Below are 24536 nucleotides of genomic sequence, written 5' to 3'. Positions count from 1 at the left end.
CAAGAAGATGAACCCCACGTGACTTTACAGAAAGAACCAAAGAGTATGGATTCCTGCAGTCACGAAAGCTTCAAATCTGTATGCTGTAAATGGTTTTAAATAATCTATTTAGTTTTCTTCTAACGGAAGATTTTCTCTTTCCGGAAGATTTGGTGGCGTTCGGAAACTCGTCTTCCTGCACCGGTAGAGAGTTTGTGTTTTTTATTATTGTAATCAACTCGTCTACCGGCTTCGGTAGAGATCATCTTCCTCTTCCGGAAGTGACACGTGCGCGTTCAGGAAGATGTTCTTCTAGATTTGAAGCTTTCGTGACTGCAAGGAATCATCTTCTTAGGTTTTTTCGGTAAAGTCACGTAGAAAGTAAAATAAAATAAAAAACAAAAATCACGACGTTTCGGAGGCAACACAAGTCTCCGTCATCAGGTGGGACCGTCACAGTCAGATTAGCTGGCTGAACAATGAAGAAAGTACTGTTAAAATAACTGGGGATGTTATTTTAACAGTACTCTCTTCATTGTTCAGCCAGCATTGGTATAAACATGGACATTTTCGTTCTTTTGTCTATCATGTGTATCAGACCCCCCCTCCCCCTCTCTCTCCATTGTGTTGGCGGGTGCAGTAATTGGCCGCTGGCGCACAAGCGCTTCCACGTCCATCGCCCACCCTTTTGGCCTCGCCCCCCCTCCCTCCCGATACGTTCCTTTCATTGGCTACCATAGTCTGATGAGCTCCCCCCTCCCTCTCCCTCCCCCCTCAACTCGCTTTTAAGGGATTACATCTTGAATCATTGCCTCACTTGATACAGCTAATCTGACTGTGACGGTCCCACCTGATGACGGAGACTTGTGTTGCCTCCGAAACGTCGTGATTTTTGTTTTTTATTTTATTTTACTTTCTACGTGACTTTACCGAAAAAACCTAAGAAGATGTTCTTCTCGGAAAGGAAGATGTCTTCCGCCACCGGCGGATAATCTTCCAGAAGAAGTAGCGTAGTTCAGAAACCCGTCTTCCGGCAGCGGTAGACGTCTTCCGGAAGATGCGCGGGTGCCTTTTTGTTTGTCTCCTTTAACGGTCGCGAGATTTGAAAGGGAGCCAATCAGCGGCGAGCGCGGGCCGCACGTGACGACGAACAATGGGCTCGCCGCCATACTTCACCGCCGGGGTCAAGGCATGCGGCTAGGAGCGGTGGCGCAGCGGTTAGCGCCACGCTTAGCTTAGAACCCGGCGACCCGAGTTCGATTAAAGCGGATTTGGGCCTCCTCTAGGTCGACTCAGCCTCAAAGGAATCCCACTAGGGAGACAAAGGCGGCCTGGCGTGGTGGTGCTCACCCAGCCCCTCGTGTGCCACAGTGCCGGCCTTCATAGGTGCTCGCTAACAGCACTTGCCCCTACAGTCTGTTCAGGCTACACGGGGGAGCTTAATCTTTGGGGCCGTCCATAAATGACGTCACGCACCTAGTGGGGGGGGGGGGGGTCAGACATTTGTGACGATGTGTGACGAGGGGGGGGGGGTGAGAAATGTGACGTCACATCAAAATGCGCAACTTTAAATAAATATAGACAACACGTTCTACCTAATTAAATAGACTTTGTAATAAATATTTTCTCCTGCAACATCAGAGTGCAGCGCCACATTAAATCCGCACTACAATGACAATAGTTTAAAGCGATTTGAAGCATTTGGGGGGGGGGGGGGCAGAGCTTTGTGACGTCATATTTGAGGGGGGGTCAGACATTTTTGTGACGCCGTGTGACAAGGGGGGGGGGGGGGGTAAAAAAATCAATAGTTTAAAGCGCTTTGAAGCTTTAAAACTATTGTCATATACTGAAGTGGGCATTGTTGGTGGGCAGCAATTGTTTCTTGCTGTGGTTGTCCCACCTGATGACGGACGCTTGTGTTGTGTCCGAAACGTCGTGATTTTATTTATTTTGTTTATTTTCTACCCACGTGACTTTACCGAAAGAACCAAAGAGTATGGATCCCCGCAGTCACGAAAGCTTCAAATCTTAACAATTAGTCATTACATTTTGACTTCAAACTTTGGTGACTGCAGGAATTCACATTCTGTGGTCCTTTTGGTAAAGTCAAGTAGATAAAAATAATCAAATAAAGTGAATAAAAAATAATAATACAAACATCACGACGTTTCGATCACTTGTGTTGCGATCGACATGTCGTGATATTTTTGTAATTTTTCATTCACTTTACTTTATTTTTTATTATTTTGTTGTTATTTTTCAACGGGTTTACTTAACTTGACTCCTCTGTTTGTCTGGGTCAAATCTTGTCATTAAAATTTCGTCCACTTCCCGTTGTCCAATTAATTCCACATTTTGCACACGGACTCAGATCCGGTGACAATGCATGCCTGTGTAGTGGTGATACGCGCTGGGGTAAGGATCGTGTGCCAGCGCGTAGTGATTGGCTGTGTGAGTTGGTGACGCGCGCTGACGGTGAAGGATCATGGGTCAGCGCGGGGTCATGGGTTATGAGGCGGTGATTGGCTGGGTATCGGTGACGCGCGCTGACAGCGAGGGGATCGTGTGGCAGCGCGTGGGGATTGGTCAACTAAGGGGGTGCTCACGTCGCGGTCCGCATACGCTCCGTCTCCCGGGAGCGGAGGCTATATAAGGCGGTGCGCACAGGCGCACGGAGAGTTGGTGACCAGTGAAGACAGAAGACGGAGGAGGAAGAGATAGGGCCCTGAGGCACCTAGTCCCGCTGTCCTTGTGGGGACCGGGGCCCTGTGTGGCTCAGAGGCGGGACCTTGGGACCCGGGGCCGAACGTCCGTGTGAGGGCCGGCCCGCGGGACCCAGAGGTCGTGACCCACGCCCAAGCTGGGGTGGGTCTGTAGGCTCCACGGACGCTACGGGGCTGGAGTGCCCGTGAGCGTGCACCGTGAGCGTGCAGCGTGAGCCGTAGTAACCACACGTGTCAAGTGGAATGTGCAGCGTGAGTTGTAGTGACCACACGTGTCAAGTGGAGTGTGTAGTGTGAGAAATAGTGACCACACGTGTTATTGTGGAAAGACAAGATTTAATAAAGTGTGCTACCCGTCAAGTGGTTTCCCGCCGTCATTCCGAATACTTCACCTGTATCAAACTCGGCATCAATTAATACATTAATTCGCTACTTTAAAGCAATTTACATTTTGTATGGACGCCTTATTATTTATATATATTTGTGGAGTTCTAAAACGCCGTGGTCCCTAAACTGTGGAATCGGCTCGCACAAAACGCAGGAAACCGCGTGTCTCAGGCGCCATTGACGTCCTTCTCGAAGACCGCGAGTTAAACGAAGCTGTTAATAAAACCTTTGTTTTTAAAAACTTTTTAAAACGAGTTTATTTCTTCAATCTACGTGACTTTACCGAAAGAAACATAGAAAAAATTAGTAATTGAGGTTCATGGTATGTGAAAAAGTGAACCCCTGGTTTTATTAGCTCAATGGAATAATTCGGAACAGGTGTTTAAATATTTAGGTAGACCATCAGGGGTGAGTTTGGGAGGCTCCACCCTATATAAATATCATAATCTGTGTGGCAATATGCTCCGATCTTCTTTATAAATATGTAGTGCTATTTCACGCGGACAACTGCCTCTTCTTTTTTCTCCAGTGTCACTTTTATTTGAACAAAACTCCTCGCGTTCAACACAGTTTTCAGTTTCATGTATTAGGTAAAGCCCTGTGAGCCATGCGGCTCTTGACTCGGGTGCAACCGCAACAAACAAAAACATGAACAAGAAACATCTTAAAGTGACTACACGCAAACAGAAAAATCCAGGAAAAAACAGCAAAGTCTTGCAGAAAAAGCACCGCATTGCAACACTGTGTGCAAAAATCCCAGTGGGATGCAAGTCAAACAATAACAGCCATAAGACAATTTAGATTAAAGTTATCAGGCTAACTCTGTACTACAACAAACAAACATGGCTAAACCAAAACGTTTTCGAAATCACCAAAATAAAGCGATAAAAGCAATTTAACAGTGATCATAGGAACTGTGATTGAAATTGAGCAATAATGATCTATATAACATGTACGACCAAATTTTGCAGCCATAGCTGGCAGCATGAGTCACTCCATAACAGCAGGAGCATCACCACCTAACTCCGTCGCAACTCTCCCGCTCGCTCCACTACAAATACCTTGATAATTGTTTTTTTACCCTTCTATCTGGCAACAAAACTGACACCTTTTTACAAGGAGTCATGTTTGCATAGACCGCAATACCTGCAGTCATAATACAAACAAAAGACATAACTCTGATAATGTGCACAAATACCTTGTCTTTGAAACTGATTGACCGACACATGAGGTGCAGCTTTCGTCATCGTGGAGCACTTTTGTCCGATTGGCTCCCCCAGATTTGAAGCTTTCGTGACTGCAAGGATTCATAAGGATTCAGACCGGTAGAGGGGCCCTCAGTGCGCACAGCGCAAGCTGACCACGAGGCCCCTGGGTGCTTAACATGTGAGCTCACCACTAGGGCCCCCAGACCCCTCGGCGCTTACAGTGTGAGTGCTCCCATGCCCCTTGGCGTTTAAAGACTGAACAGACCGCTAGGGCCCCTAGGCTCCTGGGGCTTAAAGCGTGAGCTGACCACTAGGGCCCCTGGGCCCCGCAGCGCTTACAATGTGAGGCCCATTGGTGCTTAAAGCGTGAGTTGACCACTCGGGCCTCCAAGCCCCTCGGTCCATACATCGAGCGCAACGCCTGGGGGCCCCTTGGTACACACAGCACATGCTTGAAACGAGAGCCTCTTGGAGAGTGCAGTGCTTCTGTACAACTGAGCCACTGGTTGGCAAGCTACAATATGCTGTGACATGATACAATATTCACCAACAAGTCAGTTCATTTTGCACAACAGGACAGTTAGAAGGGCGTCATATTATGGCAAGTTTGGCGGAAAAGGAAAACTCGCCAAACAATAGCAGATGAGACTCGGGATGCCAAATATTTTTCAATAATTGCTGACTCCACCCCAGACCTGTCACGTGTGGATCAATTGACGTTCATATTCCGGTTCGTTAACAGCAGCGGGAATGTGGTGGAGCGATTCCCGGGCCTTGAGCCAATCGAGAGCCACACTGGTAAAAGTTTAGCAGACTGTGTGACTTTGATGGTGGAGGGCCTTGGGTTGGACCTCTCAAACCGTAGAGGTCAGTCACATGACAATGCAAGCAACATGTCAGGAAAATTCAATGGGCTGCAGGCCCACCTGAAACAAAAAAAAAACCCTCTGATAGAGTCAGTGCCTTGCGCAGTGCATTCCCTTAGCTTAGTTGGTGTTAACACCTTAGACGGCAGTAGCCCAAAGGCTGACGAGTTTTTTTAACATGTTGCAGTCACTGTACACGCTTTGCTCTTCATCCACACACAGAGGGGGGAAAGTCTTTCGGAAGACAGACATCAGACTGGCTTTAAAATCGTTGTCCAGTACTCGGTGGAGTGCTCGGGCAGAGTCAACCAAGGCACTGTGGAAAAATTACACCCACGTCAGAGAGGCATTCGGTGGTGTGTGCAATGATGATAATGAGAAAAGAGATACTCGAATTGAGGCCGCTGGACTATGTGCTAAATTGGACACCTTACATATGGTGTTCATGGCACATTTCTGGGACGTCATACTTGACCGGTTCCACGCTACAAGCATGCACCTACACAAAAGTGACATTGACCTCTCTAGCAGCACAGCTTTTGTCTTCGTTGAGGGATTTTGTGGTGGGACAGTGAGACCAGTTTGAGGCATTTGAAAGGGCAGCCTTAAATGTGACAGGTGTATGTCAGTCATCTAAGCACGATCTTCAGCGAAAAATAAAACGCAAAACATTTGCAGATGAGAGCTCAGATCCAGGTGTGACACTTGAGGGGAGGAAAAAGTTCAAAATAGAAACATTTATGTGGTCATTGATAAGCTTGTGGCATGCCTTGAACATCGCTTGGACGCTTACAAGCATTTGACCAGTCTCGTTGGAGTTCTGTTTATGTCAGATCAGGTGCCTAACAGTGATGTCAAGTCTTTCATGTCTGACACTGAGGGTGTGAAGTTCCCAACTAAATTGCATGAAACGTTGCAGGCACTTAATCTGCAGTCAGTGTTCCCCAATGTTTTTCGTGGCACTTCGGATTTTTCTAACTTTCCCAGTGACAAACTGCAAGGGTGAGCGGACATTTTCCCTTTTAGGCAGAATAAAAAATGAGCTGCGGAGGAGCATGTTGCCAAACACGTCTGAGCTCATTGTCACTGATGTCAATAGAGTCAGACCTTGTCAGACAGCGAGATTTTGACGACCTAGTGGATGATTTTGCGAGAAGTAAGGCAAGAAAGACACCAATATAAGAAAGCGGGGGGGGGGGGGGGGGCTCCAAAAGTCATGTGCCCAGGGGCCTAACGGGACCATGATCCGGCCCTGCTGAGGAGATGGAATCTGCCTCAATAGCCAGCGATCACAAATCACTCTTGAATTCCATTAAAAAGTTACTGATTCATCCATGAAGAGCAGAGAGCATCAGGCAAAGAACGTCAAATTAATTGATAACTATTTTAAAATTCCAAAGCATGAGGCCAAAACGCAGCTGCTCGATTAACATCACGACAGTATTTATTTATGAATGGCAATGTTTTTACCACCTCAGCTTTGCTGTGGCCACACGAGAGGCCCCACCGTAGCCAGCGACACCAGTCTGTGGGGCAAATAACGAGTTCTCCTGGTTACATGGGTTTGTTTTTTACATTCACAGGTACGGATGGCCACATTGGAGTACCATTCAAGGGGCGTGTCTCGTGACCTATCTACAGTATATTTTACCCTCCAGTAAACTCAGTTTGCCAGCCGTGCAAATGCGAGGGTGTGTATCTCGTGAGAGATATAAATATCTGTAGTTCTACTGACCTCACCCCGGCCCCTTTCCGCAGCGTCCCCATTCCCCGACTGTCTCGAATCGTGGCGAGCGCAACCCACTGCGACTGTCGACCGTGAGCTGAGCTGCCCCATCTGCCTGGCCACGTTTGACTGCCCCTTCATACTCGACTGTGGACACTCGTCCTGTCCCGAGTGTCTGGAAGACTGCTGGAAGCAAGGCAGCCGCTTCAGCTGCCCACAGTGTCCAGGAGTTCTCTCTGAGCGACCGCAACGTAAGCGGAACGTGGAGCTCACCAACCTGGCGGGCAAGCTCAGAGTTGGAGATGAAGTGGCCTTCACTGCCGAGCGCAATGCCCTCGATGACCCCAAGGCTCCTGCAGTGAAGAACTGCCCGAAACGTGAGAAGCCATCTTCTGTGATGCCCCTAAAGCCCCACGCGGAGACTCGCAAGTTGACGAAGCAGATGCCTCCCGTCGTGAGCTCGGAGCAGCGAAGATGCAAGAAGCATGAGGAGGAGTTCGAATTCTTCTGCAAGAAGGAAGTGTGCCTGGTCTGCAAAACCTGCACTGTCACCTGTAAACGTTCAAAGCACGTTGTCAAGACGTTGGAGGATGAGCATAAGATACGGAAGGTGAGTCCTTTGTCGTGTTAGCTGGAGTTACTCTGGTGCAAACACCGTTGACACCTCAACACGAGCTGATTCTCAATACAATATTTAAAAGTACTTAAAAAAAACCACGCTTTAATGAAATGTACTGTCCGAGCTGCCCCTCCCCCTGCCCCCTTCCCCCATCGCCCCTCCCCTCCTCCACACCCCCCGCCCCTCGGCGTGGCTCCTAGAGGCTTGCCGTGACATAAGGGACCGTGGTGATTTACAGGCAACGTGAGTTGAGCGTCGACAATTAGAGCCGTTAACGTGGACAATTGGAGCCGTAAAAAAGATTGTTTAAAAAAATATTTTAAATGTTTAATGATAGAATATAGTATTGTCATCCGTATGACACACCTATACCAAGTTTGCAGTCGATACGACATTGGGAATACGGTTGAAATTGAGTTACAAGACTTTAGGATACAACACACAGAGTAAGTTAAATAAAAGCGTGTAAAATGTAAAAATATATGTTTTGGATTTTTTATGATAGAATATAGTATTGTCATCAGTATGACAGGTATTTCAAGTTTGCAGTCGATAGCACATTGGGAAGTGGGTACAAATTTAGTTACAATATTTCATTTTTGAGGATACAACAGATGGAGTGAGTTAAATAAAAGCGTAAAATATTAATAAAATACACTAAACTACAGTGTTTTATTTTACTAGTGTAATAAAAGACTTCGCCCACACACTGCTTGATCTCCGTCACTCTTTATTTCCATTGACGCTCGCACTCCGCTGGTCCCGACAACGGACCAGCTGCTCCTCGCGCACGCCCCGCACGCGCTCTCCCGTCAATCGCACCGCTCCCCCGCTCCCGCACACCGCTGGCCGACGGTGTGCTCGAAGCTCCTCCAGCCACGTGGCTGATGGCGCGGATCCCCTCCGGCCACCCAACGTGGTCCAGCTTCGTGACTCCACCAACTGACCCGGAGCCCTTCCGGGATCCCACCTATATCCCTTTCACCACGTGACCCTGTCTCCTCCCTCTCACCACGCCCTTCACCGAACCTTCCAGATCCGGCCTCCGCATAGCGCCTTGCTGGCTCCGCCTTTAGGTTCCGCCCCTGCTCACCTCGCATCCGATGGGGCCCGAGGTGAGCGGCGGACCTTCACATACGCCCCCATACTGGGCCCCGCCCCCCAATACCCTGGGCCGTATGATTGGCCCAGAGCCGAGCAGCGAACTCCGCTTACGCTCGCATTACACTAGGTAAGGCCCACTGAGCTATATAGCTATTTTTCAGAAGCGACCTGGCCACAAATGATAGCTCAACGAAGTGGCTTATAACGTGAACATGTGAAGTATTGGAAAATGACGGCAGGAAACTCCTTGACGGGAACACACTTCTTTTATTAAATCTTGACTTGTAACAATACAACGCGTGGCCTCTCTTCTTCACAATGCGCTTCTCTTGACTCTGGATTCTGTGCTGCCGGCTCTCTGTGCCTCGTGTAGACTCCGCGCCTCGGCTACACTCCTCTCTCGCCTCGTGTAGACTCTGCGCCTCTGCTACACTCTCCACTCGCCTCGTGTAGACTTGGCATCTCTCTCTCTGGCTACACCGTATGCATACTCGGCTCGTGTAGACCTTCCTCTCTCTCTGGCTACACCGTATGCATACTCGGCTCGTGTAGACCGTTCTCTCTCGCTGGCTACACACTATACATTACTCAGCTCGTGTAGACCGTTCTCTCTCGCTGGCTACACACTATACATTACTCAGCTCGTGTAGACCGTTCTCTCTCACTGGCGACACACTATACATTACTCAGCTCGTGTAGACCGTTCTCTCTCGCTGGCTACACACTATACATTACTCAGCTCGTGTAGACCGTTCTCTCTCGCTGGCTACACACTTATACCTTACTCTCCTCTACTCTCCATTACTCTCCATTACTCTCCTCTCCGGGCTCTATCTCTGCACCTTCGTCTTCATTCTTAGATGGTTCCACTTCTGCCCCTGCTCCTCTGTGCATCACCTTATATACCCCTTCTTCCCGGGAGACGGAGCGGATGCGGACCTCAACGTCGGCACCGCTCCTCAGTTACCCAATCCCCACGCGCTATCCCTACGATCCGGTTCCGCTCAGCGCGTGTTTCCACTCCCCGACCAATCACACCGCGCTGCTACCCGATCACTCCCTCTGGGCGCGTCACCGGCACACAGCCAATCAGCAGCACTACCCCCACCCGCGCACTGACGCCTGCTCCTCCCCGTCAGCGCGCGTCACCACACACACACCCGTACATACGCGCTGGCACACGACATATACACCCAGCGCGTATCACCACTACATCACCCCCTCCCACATAGCTCGCAGCCGGCCCGGCTGCTAACAACAACCAACCGCGACGATAAAACGACAACCAACAAAACAAAAAAAAACCCCGTAACCCCCCGAGTGTGCCCCGTAACATAACACAACAACAACAACAACAAGAATAACTATGTACAGATTGACAATGAACCCGAAAAGTCAACAATAACACGATACGAGCAAATTCGAAACGAACGCGCCCCACGTCCCTGCGACTACACGCAGTGACGAGGCGCTCCAACTGCCCCGACTCCTCACGAGGCAGGTCATGCAAAGTAGCACGACCTGGCGCGAGTCCGTCTGGCTGGTCCATCGTATGGGGCGGGACACTGACGACCGTCCGGCGGTTCCGGCTGCTCCAGACGGCGCGGAACGGGCCTGAAAGGGCCGGCCCCGCCGCGGAGATCCGGCCGCCGGTGATCGGCAGCTGTCAGTTCCGAGACACCTGGGAGCAGATCAGGCGAAAATACGTGTGGATCAGGCAGAGACATTTCCCCCTCTGGGTCGCCGGTCACGTCACACGCCCGGCCATCACGACACAAGGGGAGGCCATATGGAGGCGAGAACGGTTTCAGTCGGGAGGGGTGAACGTACCACCGGCGCTTTCCCCACTTTATCTGAACGCACTGGGGCCGTGCAACGCGCACGACCTCCACGGGTCCCCTCCACGGTCTCAACAATTTAGGCGACGTAGCCAAGGGTGCCTGAGGGCAATGCAGCCAGGCCCTGTCACCTGGTTTCCATTCGTGCATGGACACCTTCCGTGCCCGCAACCGTTCATTAGCAATTTGGCGAGCCCGCGAATTAAGCCGCGCGGCCTCCCTCGCCTCTGTCAGCTTGTGAATATTAAACTTAATATGTTCTGCCAAATTAGAATTAGTTCGTGGAGCGGACAGGCCAAGTTGCGTTTCTATTGGCGGGTCAGCTTCCCGACCGTACATCAAATAGAATGGGGAAAACCCCGTAGCTGCATGGGGGGCCATTCTATACGCGGCAAGGACTCCCGGGACCTGCAGGTCCCAATCTACATGTGCCTCGCACACCTGCTGGCACAGCATGGAAGTCAAGGTTTTGTGGAGTCTCTCCACCATTCCGTCAGTCTGCGGGTGGTACGGGGAGGTACGCACCTTCTTGGTACCCAACAGATCGCACACCTCTTGCAACAATTTACTCGAAAAATTTTTACCTTGGTCGGTCAGCAGGCGTTCGGGAGCCCCCTTGTCCAGGACATAGCCCTGGACGAAGGCATCCGTCACAGCCGCTGCCGACTGGTTAGCGAGAGGCCACGCCATAGGCCATCGGGTAAAGTATTCGACCCCCACTAACAAATATTTATTCCCTCTCGGCGTGACTGGGAAGGGCCCCAAAATATCGAGTGCAACGAGCTCGTTGGTACGCGAGACCTGAATAGATTGCAGCGGTGGATTAGCTGCCACGGCCGGTGGTTTACGCCTGGCGCACTCAACGCACCCCTTCAGAATATGCACCACATCACTTCCCATTCCCGGCCAGTAATAGTCACGCTGAAGCAGGGCAAGCGTCTTGTTAACTCCCAAGTGCAAGAGGCGTTCGTGTGCCGCCAAGACAACCCTCCCCCTCACAGCGGAAGGCACCACGAGTGCGTTCCGCCGGGACAAACTGTCCCATTTCAATAACACGCCCCGCTCAAGTACATAGGAGCCGGTACGCTCCTGGTCCCCCTCGGGACCCCCAACCTTGCGGCGCAATGCTAGCAGCGAGCTGTCCGCCATCTGGAGGCGGCCCCATTCGCTGAGCGACAGCGAGAGCAGCGAGTCCCGACCCTGAGAGGCAGTGGAATCATCCCCGATCGGTGCGCCCGCTGTCGCAGCCAGTGCCCCCATCTCCCCCGCAAGCGTCGGTTTACAGCGCGCCGATCCCGACAAACACGCGCATTCATCACAAGGCAACAACCGCGACAAGCAATCGGCATTCGTGTGTCGCAACCCCTTACGGTACGTAGTCGTAAACTGATAGTCCTGGAGGACTTCCAACCAACGCGACAACTGGCCCGAGGGCTGGGCGACCCTCAATGAATACTGTAGCGCCGCGTGGTCCGTTCGGACTGTAAAGTGACGACCATAAAGATATGGCCTAAACTGCTGCACAAAAAAAACAATGGCAAGCAGCTTGCGACGGGTGACACAGTAGCGCTGCTCCGCCGGAGACAACACCCTACTACCGTAGGCGACAACTCTTTCGACACCCCCAACGACTTGGGATAGCACCCCCCCAATGCCCGTGTTGCTAGCATCCGTGTCCAGCAAAAAGGGACTGGCAAAATCGGGATAACACAAGGGTGGGGCACCCACCAAGGCGTCCCGGAGGGAGCGAAACGCGGCCTCCTCCTCCGGTCCCCATTTGAACTTCACTCCCTTCGCCGTTAGAGCGTGCAAGGGTTTTGCAATAGTGGCGAAGTGCTCAACGAACCGCCGATAATAAGAAGCAAACCCGATGAAACTACGCACGTCGGAAACGGACGTAGGTGTCGGCCACGAACCGACACAATCCGTCTTCGCGGGATCGGTGGAGATCCCCGAAGAATCGACAATGTGACCCAAGTATCTAACGGACCTACGAAGGAGGTGACATTTGGCCGGTTTAAATTTCAACTTAGCCGATCGCATTCGCAAGAACACCCCTCTCAATCGCCGGAGGTGTTCCTCAAACGTTTTACTGAAAACAATGACATCGTCCATATAAATCAAGCATGTATCCCACTGCAAGCCCGACAAAACCAGCTCCATAAGTCGCTGAAACGTCGCTGGAGAGGAGTGAAGTCCCATGGGTAACCGGTTAAACTGGAACAGCCCCCCTGGAGTCCGAAATGCTGTCTTAGGTTTCGACTCTTCGTCGAGCGGCAACTGCCAAAACCCCGATAACAAATCAAGAGTCGAAAAATATCGCGCACCAGACAATGCATCGAGGGACTCATCCATCCTGGGGAGCGGATACGCGTCAGCCACAGAGATCTTATTCAGGCGACGGAAATCAACGCAGAATCGCAGGGACCCGTCCTGCTTCTTAACCAGCACAATAGGCGCTCCCCACGGGCTAGAGGAGGGCGAAATAATATCGGCTTCTAGCATATCGTTAACAGCCGACTGAACATGTTCCTTCTCCACGGGACTCAGTCGGAAGGGATTTAGCCTGACCGGCGCCGCATCGCCCGTTTCAATGTGATGGTGCAACAAATCCGTGCACCCAATGTCATACTTATGTTTACTGAATACATCAGAGAATTCAATGAGCAACTCGCGCAGCGCACCCAACTGCGCCGCCGACAAATCGTCCGAGGCGGCACATAACGAATGGACCCACTCAAGGTCTTCCCTTGGCTCAACGTTCCGCGCGGGGCTCGAGCCCACCTGCGCAACCAACCCATCATCCCCAGGGACCTGCGCCGCGTGAGCCAGCACGGTGCCCTGCGGAATGACAGCTGGTCGCGACCCCGCGTTCAAAACCATCACAAACGGATCCCTGTCAGCCCGCACCAAAGTGTGAGCCACCGATAAATCAAGACCCCCGACAGCCTTGTTAGAAGGACCCAAAAGCATACTCTGTCCCGAAGCCTCCCTCACCCATGGTTTCCGCAACCGGAGGGGAATCAACATCTGTGAACCCGGGGGCACTTGCACTGTCTGCGTCGCCACCGCTTGTATCGTAGCGCACGCCGTCCGAATGTCAGTAGGGCCCGTCAAAAATGAAATCCGGCGACCCGATGGCAGTTCAATGCATCGTTGATCGATAAGAATTTTAATGGGCATTTTAGCCAAAAAGTCAGTGCCCAAAAGACACGGAACTGCCAAAGAAGACGAAACGAAAACGGGTCCCGACAATTTGATATCTCCAATGCAAATGGACGCCCTAACCTGACCGATAATGCCCAACGATCCCCCATTAGCGGCGTAAAATGGCACATCCACTGGAAGCAGCGGACGACATTGGACCGGAAGAATATTATAAATGAGGTCCGATATAATAGTTGCCGATGCCCCCGTGTCCACTAACACCCTAATCTCAACCCCATCAATAGATCCCGTAACAACGGACGAACCCGCCGAAGCAGCCACAATTCTATGCCCCAATTCCGCCCATTCAATGTCTCCCTGGTCCCGGCCGAACCCCCCTCGCCGAACCGAATCCCCGAACCTTAACCGGCCCTCCTCCGCCGCAACGCGGCGTCCCATGTGTGCCGAATAAACAGGCCGAGCGTGTGAGGTGCCGCGACTTGCCGGGGATTGTAGAGATGACTTGGGCTCTCGGTCGTCGTCCAGCCGAGCTCCCATGGCGCGCTGCCGCGGAGCGCGGCACCCGGACGCCACGTGGCCCCGGAGGCCGCAGTTATAGCACGTGACGAGGGTCGGAGTAGATCTTGGTTGCTCCGACTTTCGGCCCGATCGCAGAGGCGACCGGGCCCCCGGCCTCCAGTCCCCTGGTCGTCCCGTGGCGAACGCCTCCTCTCGTGGGCTGACGACTTGGGGTTCGGCGACCACCAAACCCGGGGCTGCGACGACAGCAGCGTTGCAACCAACGCCTTGCTTCCGTTGTAGGGCCTCGTGCGCTTGAATACTCGTGGCGACTCTCAAAGAAGAAATATCAATCTCGTCAGCTGTGTTGATAGGGACCCCCAGGTCCTGCGCCAACTTGAGCAGCTGCTCCAAAACCATCGCGTCTTGGCCCTCCTCGTCCATCCGAGGGAACGCAGCATCAGCAAGAGCCAGCAACGCCGTGCGATAGGCCAGCGCGGTCTCCGTGGCCGCTTTCCGTCTTGCGTAGAACTGATGGCGGCACGTAGAGGGAGGCCCGTAGACCCTGGCCAACAACCCCAGCGCATCCTTCAGCGTGGAGCGGTCCGACTTCCGTGCAGCCCTGAAGGCCGCGAGCGCATCGTCGTCCAGCATGGCGGGCAATGCCCGCAGCGCCGTAGCATCGGACCACGCTGACATCTCTTGATGCGCCAAAAACCTTCGCTGAAATTGGCCCCAGTCTCCGCCTTCCGCCTTGAAGGCTGACAACGTGGGCAGGCGCTGCTGAAAAATGAAGTCATCCGCCTCGTGGTTCCTCTCCGCCTGTCCGTCGGTGTCTAAGATGGCGGCTCCAGCAGCAGACGTAAGATGGCGGACCCCCTCGCGCGCTGATGACGTCGATGCGCGCGCTTGGGAACCCACCACCACGTGGCGCTTGCCGTTCCCGCCAAAAGTAGGCCCAGGCGCAATGGCGGGAATCCCCCATTCGTTTTGGCGGGAATCTGCGGGGCGACCTTGTAAAATGTCCCCCACCGTCCCCGCTCCTCCCGACGAGCTGATCTCCGCCAAGATGGACGCGGCGGCGAGCAGCAGCTCCGCCAGTCGGGAGTGCGCCTCACGAAGCCCGGCGTCTGTCCCCGGTCGCTCGGCCGGCGCCGTCGACGGACCCTGCAGCGTGGGCAAGCACTCTTCCTCACCCCCCGCCACCAGCGGCCCCGAGTCGTCCAGGTCTTCCTCGCGGTCAATCCCGTGGGTCCTACGGGTCTTCCTCGTCTCCATACTTGGAAGCCCGTTTCACTTCTGACGCCAGATGAAGTATTGGAAAATGACGGCAGGAAACTCCTTGACGGGAACACACTTCTTTTATTAAATCTTGACTTGTAACAATACAACGCATGGCCTCTCTTCTTCACAATGCGCTTCTCTTGACTCTGGATTCTGTGCTGCCGGCTCTCTGAGCCTCGTGTAGACTCCGCGCCTCGGCTACACTCCTCTCTCGCCTCGTGTAGACTCTGCGCCTCTGCTACACTCTCCACTCGCCTCGTGTAGACTTGGCATCTCTCTCTCTGGCTACACCGTATGCATACTCGGCTCGTGTAGACCTTCCTCTCTCTCTGGCTACACCGTATGCATACTCGGCTCGTGTAGACCGTTCTCTCTCGCTGGCTACACACTATACATTACTCAGCTCGTGTAGACCGTTCTCTCTCGCTGGCTACACACTATACATTACTCAGCTCGTGTAGACCGTTCTCTCTCACTGGCGACACACTATACATTAATCAGCTCGTGTAGACCGTTCTCTCTCGCTGGCTACACACTATACATTACTCAGCTCGTGTAGACCGTTCTCTCTCGCTGGCTACACACTTATACCTTACTCTCCTCTACTCTCCATTACTCTCCATTACTCTCCTCTCCGGGCTCTATCTCTGCACTTTCGTCTTCATTCTTAGATGGTTCCACTTCTGCCCCTGCTCCTCTGTGCATCACCTTATATACCCCTTCTTCCCGGGAGACGGAGCGGATGCGGACCTCAACGTCGGCACCGCTCCTCAGTTACCCAATCCCCACGCGCTATCCCTACGATCCGGTTCCGCTCAGAGCGTGTTTCCACTCCCCGACCAATCACACCGCGCTGCTACCCGATCACTCCCTCTGGGCGCGTCACCGGCACACAGCCAATCAGCAGCACTACCCCCACCCGCGCACTGACGCCTGCTCCTCCCCGTCAGCGCGCGTCACCACACACACACCCGTACATACGCGCTGGCACACGACATATACACCCAGCGCGTATCACCACTACACATGTATAGTAGCAACCAAATACTCTAAACGCGTGTTGTTTCTAAATGTGGAGGGAAAACTGTAGGACATGGAGAAACATACACGCGGCTACGGGGAGAATATGCAAGCTCCAAATCTACAGGCATCAGGGCAGTGACGTGCGGTGAGGTCAATGGCTGGGGAGGCACTGGTTAAGACACGCCCTCCTTATTGAGGCAGACGTGATAGCTGCCTCCCCTGGTGCTTTTTTATTGCAGTTTCATGACGAGACCAGCGAGCCTAAATATATTTATAGACATACGTGAAATAAGTTACCTGGACTATGGAAGGCGAGGACATGTAATGAAGGGATCTATAAACATTACATTGGTGACATACTGAGAGATAGTAACAGGCACGCGCTTATTGCCCGCGCTCCATCCAGTTTCTGAGGGGTTGCGCAATCAGAGGGGAGGCTGAGCTCGTCACTGCCTCACCTCTCGTCTCTTCCTGTTTTTGTAGCGGAGCTCCGCAAATTTGGCGATTTTGACGATAAAAATTATTGGAATCGTACAGAAATTACATTTATAAAACAGATCAGTGGAACAATCTTAATATTTATTTTATTATTATAATTTTTTGTTTCTTTTCTTAACCGCTATTTCCATTGGAGTATGCCAGGTGAGGCTCTGCCTCCCCTGCCTCCCCTGCCTCCCCTGACCCCACGTGACTGCATCAGGGTCAGGATCGGACCCATGACCTCCTGCATACCAGGCGAGGGAGATAACATCTTACCACCATGGCGAGATGTGCCACCAGTCATAACAACAATTAAACTTTTTAAGTGATGAGAAAACCCATCACATAAGACCATCGGTTCAGTAGAATTACAGTGTGGCCATGTAGTCATTTTGACCGTTAGCTCAGGAGAATTACAGCGGTAGTGGTGATGAGGAGGAGGGGACGTAATGAGGAGGTGTGGAGTTGTAACGAGGAGGAGGTGTGGAGTGGTGACGAGGTGTGGAGTGGTGACGAGGTGTGGGGTGGTGACGAGGAGGAGGTGTGGGGTGGTTACGAGGTGTGGGTGGTGACGAGGAGGTGTGGGGTGGTGACGAAGAGGAGGTGTGGATTTAAGCAGAGGTGGGACAAAGTCATTGTTATGCAAGTCCAAGTCGAGTCGCAAGTCATCAAATTCATGACTCGAGTCTGACTCGAGTCCAAGTCACATGACTCGAGTCCACATCTCATAGGTGGGACAAAGTCATTGTTATGCAAGTCCAAGTCGAGTCGCAAGTCATCAAATTCATGACTCGAGTCTGACTCGAGTCCAAGTCACATGACTCGAGTCCACACCTCTGGATTTAAGTCTTCCTCTGGTGACGTCTCGGCCTCTCACAGGAGCGAGTCAGAGGGGAGACGCGAGCGGTGGATAAGAAGAGGAAGAAGGCGGAGGCGTCACTTGGACGGAATGAAGCCGCTCGCAAGGACGTGCAGGTACCACAGGGTTGGACTGGGGCCCTTAGCTCAGAAATGTAGTCCGTCACGTGATAGACTCACGTCATAGTGAGTAGTCTGTCACGTGTTAGACTCACGTGGTAGTGAGTAGTCTGTCACGTGTTAGACTCACGTCATAGTGAGTAGTCCGTCACGTGATAGACTCACGTCATAGTGTGTAGTCTGTCACGTGTTAGACTTGCGTTGTGGCGAGTAGACAAAAACCGTCCAAAAATAATCAGATTTGTTCAGCAAGCTAGATGCAGTAGTTGAGGAATTCCTGAAAATAGCCACGTTAAGTAAAAACAACTTCCCCATAAATAATGTAGTGGCGATCAAGTTTGGCGAGATGCGATGTCCTACTACGCACACCATACATTGAGATGGCGTGACAAACAGCGGAGGATACGCCGCTACTGCATTACTGCATGATTCCGCGTACTGTATCAATCTACTGATCAGCCACGCAGTCGTGGTCGACCGCTCAGAAACCGCGTTATAACGGGGCGCGTTCTGCATTCTAACGGGGGCACATTCCACTTTCTGCGTTGTGCGAAAAAGTGTTCCCTTGTGGAAGAACCGTGGTATTATAGTGACAACGCGTCAACATACACACAAGCATGCAAGTGAGGACTCACCGTAGTCTAATTTGCAAGGGGGATGCAGTTTGCTAACCACTACACCACCAACCTAGCGATGGAGCCCTGAATAGGAATTCATGAAACACACCGCGTGTCCTTGCAGGAGTCCATTGCCCAAACCAAGGCTCGCATCTCAGGCAATTTCGCCCTCATGAGGGCGACGCTGGATGAGGATGAGAGGACGGCTCTGGATCGTGTGGACACGAAGGGCTGCCGGCTACTCTCCCAGATCGACAAGAACATCGCTCATTATGAGCGCGAGGTCCGCGAGCTCCAGGCAGCGGCCACGTGCCTGGAGGCTCTGGAGAAGGAAATGGACTCGCTCGCATTCCTCAAGGTGAGCTACCACGGCACCAGGGCAAGTGTGCAATGTTGTTTTCTGGTGCTGTCAATATTATTACTTCACCAGGTAAGGCTCACTGAGCTATCTAGGCCCTTTTCAATAGCGACCTGGCCACAAATGATAGCCACAAAAAGTGGCTTATCATGTGGCAATTTAGAGCAGACAAATATGAACGCACGTTGATTCTAAATGTGGATGGAAAAACAGGAGAATCCGGAGAAAAATCCACACGAAAACGGGGAGAACATGCAAACTCCAAATATACAGCAGGCGTCAGGGTCGGGACCGAACCTACGACATCCTGTGTACCAGGCGAAGGAGTTAACATCTCACCACTGTAACACACCGCTCCCCACCCCAGCTCTGTGATTCGTCTTTGAGGGATCTATGTCATCGCGCTTACGCAACACGTTTCACAGTTCATGTGCTCGAGGAAAAACAAAAAAGTTACTATAAATAGCCCAAAGCTCCTCCACGAGCAGCAGCAGCAGGAGTACCCCACGGAAGCGTTCAGGAAGCCCTGAATCTGAATTATTATTTGTTGTTAAACTCCTAATAAATAATAGTATTAAGTATTACATTTATACGTATTTTATAAATTGAGGGCTAAAATAATGATCTGATACCTAACATGTCTTCGGTAACGCAACCTCTCCCTATACCATGTATGTCTATGTGAAATAGGATTCATGCAGCGCGATTCGATTTACGAACAGTTTTTCATGAACGCATGTCGCGCGTACTGTGAGATACGCCTGTACACTGTTTTATGTGCTTCTTTTGAAACGTGGTTGTGTTTATACAGCATTGATATAAACTTGCTATGTGTGACAGCGAGAGACATGGCGAGTGAGCGAGATGACTCTTATGCACGCAAAGATGCCAGAAAAAAAACTTCGTTAGAGCGGCGTGCGATTCCGCGTTATAATCGGTTGGAAAAGTTTAAGGAGATATAAAATGTTTGTTTACTCTTTCAATCGGTTATATGACAACAATTTACAGGCATTCCTCGACGGGACCCTCTTGACCTGGCAATAGCTTCGGGCCTCAGCACTTATCAGAAACCGGCCTTGCGTTGATGGCTGAGCGCAGCCAATCCCACCACAGCTATCGATTGTCGCGTGTTGAACGTGACTGAGGAATACCTGACTGACGCTGCCCTGTATCTGACTCCTGCAGATTCACCTGGAGAAAAGCAGGTATTGACTCACTAGATCACGAGGCTGCACACACGAGGTGAAGCTGTTTTCGGGGACAATGGCTGTGTGTGACGTACATCAGAGGAATGTCAACGTGTTGAGATCATTTCGCATCGTACGTAGCCAACCATGTCAATAGGAAGGTGTGGGGGAAGGCCAACAAACTAAACACAAAAAACAGTTCTCAAGAAATGAGTTTTCAGTCTAAATTTCAAAGTGCATAGCTGCAGTGGCTTCCTAAAATCAGAAGGAAGAGCATTCCAGACGGCTGCAGAAGCGCATCTGAAAGCGCCACACGATGCGGTGACTTTCTTTGTTCGATGGCGAGCCTAAAGCCGCCGCTGCTGCGAGGATGAGCGGAGTTTGCGTGATGGTTGATGCTCCTTGACGAGATCAGCAAGGTGTCGTCGTTCATTTGTGGCAAGCACTTTGTGTGTAACGTATTAATTTGGCAACCAGAAGCCAATGCAGCTTGACGAGCACTGGATGGACATGGTAGGATATTGTAGTTGTACACGCATCAGCTTGGCAATGTGATGATGCTGCATGGGACACTGCAAGTGCGATGATGATTCTGTGTTTGAATCGGAGTTGATTTGATGTGTTACACGGAGGGTCAAATGTTGCAGAGATCGAGTAAAGGGTCCATAAACTAAACACGTGAATACAAAAAAAACAGTGCAATTATAATGAGAGCAAGTGATGCCACAGAAGGTACAGGCTGTGTGTGATGGATGCTGTGTAAGACGCTGGCTGTGTGTGATGGTGCTGAGTGAGACACTGGCTGTGTGTGATGGTGCTGTGTGAGACACTGGCTGTGTGTGATGGTGCTGAGTGAGACACTGGCTGTGTGTGATGGTGCTGTGTGAGACACTGGCTGTGTGTGATGGTGCTGAGTGAGACACTGTGAGTGATGGTGCTGAGTGAGACACTGTCTGTGTGTGATGGTGCTGTGTGAGACACTGTGAGTGATGGTGCTGTGTGAGACACTGGCTGTGTGTGATGGTGCTGTGTGAGACACTGTGTGTGATGATGCTGTGTGTCACTGGTGGTGCCGTTTGCTGGTTCTGGTCTCACAGGACAGAGGGCTCCAAGGGAGCTCCGACCTCATCTCCCAGCCCAGAAGACATTTCCGCGATCAGTGCTCTGGAGGGAGTCGTCGTGAAACTGCTGGCGTTTATGTGTGAGTAACACCAGCTCTTGCCACATGTGTGTGAATGTGTGTGGGGAGTGGTGGTATAGCGGTTAGCGCGCTGCTTTACGAACCTGGTTACCTAAGTTAGATACCCGATCACGGCCACCAACACCAGGGATGATGATCTGAACTGGTGCTAGGTCTCCCCTAGGTGAACTCAGCCTCATGTGAGCACCTGATGTGGTGTGTAGTAAACATTGCCACTCGAGAGAAAAGGCGTCCAGGCATGGTACTGGCCACCCACCCCCCTCTTGTGCCGTGGCGGCCTTCATAGGTTCTTGCCAACAGCATTTGCCCCAACAGTCAACGCGGAACGCGCTCCATTATAGCACGGAACACACTCCGTTATGAAGCAGAACACGCGCCATTTTAACGCGGAAAGTGCACCATTATAACGCGGAACGTGCTCCGTTATAAGGCGGAACATGTTCCATTATAACGCAGAAAGTGCATTGTGGTAATGTGGAATGCGCACCGTTATAACGCGGTTTCTGAGCGGTCAACGACGAACTATTTTGTTGAGCTGCGCGGCTGAGTGGTAGAGGTGATCCAGTAGGCAGAATGAAACAGTAACGCAATGGCGGCGTGCCCTGAGTTGTTTGTCTCGCCCTCTCACTGCATGGTGAGCGTAGTAGTCCATCGTATATTGCCAAACGTTATCGTTATTACATTAATTTATGAATATTTTATTATTACTTCACACTTTTTTTGCTAAATGTCGAACTTTTCAGGAATGCATCTACTGCTAGCGCGTTGAATAAAGACATCCTGTACAAGTACACATTATCTTACTGGTAGTTATGTACTAATATTTATAGATATGAAAGTGCTTTATTACAACAGAAAACCATTTTTTTTAAATACATACACGCTCTTGTTATACTCGTACTGCTATTATTATAAACGCATTGTTATCGTTACTACAGATGGACGCTCACCAACTCTGGACCCAAACTCAGCCCACAATGACCTCCAGATTTCGTCGGATCTCAGGACGGTGACCCTCACCCCCGTCTCGCAGCGTCGCCCTAAACACCCACACCGCTTTGATTCGTATGCCCAAGCCCTGTGCTCCGAGAGCTTCTCGTCGGGTCAGCACTACTGGGAGGTGAATGTGGAAGGCTTAGATTACTTTGAGATTGGAGTCGCGTATGGGACAATACCACGGAAGGGGATCGGAGTTTCTAGCTTGGGTAAGAACGACTCATCCTGGGTTTTGTGTAAACATGAACACACCTGCTCAGTGGTCCATGATGGGTTAGTGACCTCATTGCTAGTTAGGGATCCTCCCCAGAGAGTTGGGGTTCACCTGCACTGGGAGGCAGGGCTCCTGTCCTTTTATGATGCGCGCACAATGGAATTGCTACACTCGGTTGAGCACACGTTCACTGGGGCTCTCTACCCAGCGCTGTATTTAGATGACGATCATCGTGACTCTATGACGATTCTGGATCTGAGTTGCGCGTCACGTGAGTACTTGGTGTGAATAACAGAGAGAACATACACAGCACACACACATCACACAGACACATATACAACAACAGCCGCCATTCACAATTAAATGGTGGTCATGTGCCACGCTAGGTGTAATTTGAGGCCATGTGAAATGTGGATGGCTCGCTGTTGGCTGGAGATCACAGAACAGACGCAGGTGCCATAATGTTGCACACTCGAAATGAAGGACGTGGGCAGGTGCTCCAAATCGAGGGAAAAACATTTATTGTGGTAATTCTGTAAAATGCAACAGCACGTTTGTCACACACAGCAATCCTCAACCGAGTCGCCATTACCCACGTGACTGGTATACAAGTCCGGTTAATCAATAACCCTGCCAGCCACCCACAGGCCCAACTCAGTCATCACATGCTGGTGTACACACGTGCATTAATGTACTGCACAGCATATAAGGACTTTCACAAAACCACACTCCCTTGCTGCACGAGGAGATAATTAAAAGAGTGTTCCATTCCTAATGTACTGAGAGGACGAGCAGATGCACCACCTATGCTCCCCACTGCACCAACTTGCTATGTTTTAGCTGCCCGCAGCTTCACTAGTTGTGAGTATTGCTTTGCTGTCTGGAACAGGCCAAAAGTGACCTTCACGAGTCTCTACCAAATAGGCCGATATTGACACTGCTGGTAACAGTCATCGGCAAGTCAACCCAGCGCTACAACCTCCTTCATCACATCCGCCCATCTTTTCTCTAGTCTGTGCTGCGTCCATTTGCACCCGTCTCTATCCGGCCAAATAGAAGCTGCTTGGGCATGCAATGGCTGGGTCTATAGGTTACCCAGCCAATGCTGCCTCACCTGGAATAGGAGCTAAAGATGTGGGCCATGTCCAGTCTAGTTTCAAACCAGCTAAGACGATCTTTACAGTGGTCCACATTTTGCAAACATACCTGTGGCTGAGAAGACTCGAAGCTGCAAATGGAGTGACAGACCAGGTAGCTTCCACACAGCGTGACGCAGCCAATATTTTTTTTTATAATTCTGTTCGACTGATTCAGAATGAGAACTCTGCTGCCAAAATGGCACTGGACATTGTCTCCACAACTGTTTCACCATTCGTGGGGAGGTGAGGGGTGGAGTATTTGATGACAATAAATATGCAGGCAGGTGCTTTGTTTTGGTGGAGCTGATGGTAAGGCCCAATCTCATAGTGTCACCTTCCAGGTTCAACGGTAGAGTTTATAACTCTTTCTCAGAGTGAACAGCAATTACAACCAGTTCAACAGCATCGATAACATGGTTGACCGAAAGGCAACCATCCCTCGACCACATCCGGGCATAGATTAGCCTCCCATTGTATTTGTATCAGATCGTAATCCTCCAGTACAGCCATGGAAAGATTCTCAAATCACGTGGTAAAAAACTATGTAAAATAGTGTATGAGGCAAAGAATATCCCTGTCGCACCCCAAGGTGAACAGGAAATGGCTCCAATCCACTTGGGCACAGAGAATGCTCAGTAATCCATTGCGCATCTATACTGTACAACCATCGGCGTGCATAATAAGTGTATATTATTGATATATTAAGATATATCTCCTTGCCTATCATACTATATGCATTACATGAAAGAGACTATAGCCAATCTTAATTTGAAGCTTTCGTGACTGCAGGAATCCATACTCTTTGGTTCTATCGGTAAAGTCACGTAGGTAGAAGTAAAATAAAATAAATCACGACGTTTCGAACGCAACGACAAGCACCCGCCTTCAGGTGAACATCGCGACAGCTGCGATTTCTGCTGCGAGCAGCATGATGTCTGCTCCC

General features: G+C 51.0%; 2 protein-coding genes across 2 annotated transcripts in view; one reads left to right on the top strand and one right to left on the bottom strand.

Annotated features, from left to right (window-relative positions):
- MRPL19 (mitochondrial ribosomal protein L19) overlaps window positions 1-24536 on the bottom strand; it is a 200443-nt gene that overhangs the window by 50812 nt on the left and 125095 nt on the right. The window lies entirely within an intron of this gene.
- Window positions 1133-23313, top strand: LOC144949931 (nuclear factor 7, ovary-like). Its single transcript, XM_078879921.1, has 9 exons — window positions 1133-1168; window positions 4630-4732; window positions 6922-7499; window positions 8585-8623; window positions 17783-17878; window positions 18623-18856; window positions 22278-22449; window positions 22519-22666; window positions 23295-23313. The coding sequence occupies exons 1-9, from the start codon at window positions 1133-1135 to the stop codon at window positions 23311-23313; spliced, it is 1425 nt and encodes a 474-aa protein (XP_078736047.1).

This window comes from Lampetra fluviatilis, chromosome 55 (assembly GCF_964198595.1).
Source record: "Lampetra fluviatilis chromosome 55, kcLamFluv1.1, whole genome shotgun sequence".
In the NCBI taxonomy this organism is placed as follows: domain Eukaryota; kingdom Metazoa; phylum Chordata; class Hyperoartia; order Petromyzontiformes; family Petromyzontidae; genus Lampetra; species Lampetra fluviatilis.
The sequence above is the reverse complement of the archived record's forward strand: the minus strand, read 5'-3'. Positions and strand labels throughout refer to the sequence as shown.

Excerpts from the sequence above, each read along its gene's own strand:
- LOC144949931 (XM_078879921.1), top strand. The coding sequence starts at position 1,133 with ATGGGCTCGCCGCCATACTTCACCGCCGGGGTCAAG. Across the intron at positions 7,500-8,584 it reads ATGAGCATAAGATACGGAAG|GTTCCGCCCCTGCTCACCTC; the intron begins GTGAGTCCTTTG and ends CTCCGCCTTTAG. Across the intron at positions 8,624-17,782 it reads CGCATCCGATGGGGCCCGAG|GAGCGAGTCAGAGGGGAGAC; the intron begins GTGAGCGGCGGA and ends GGCCTCTCACAG.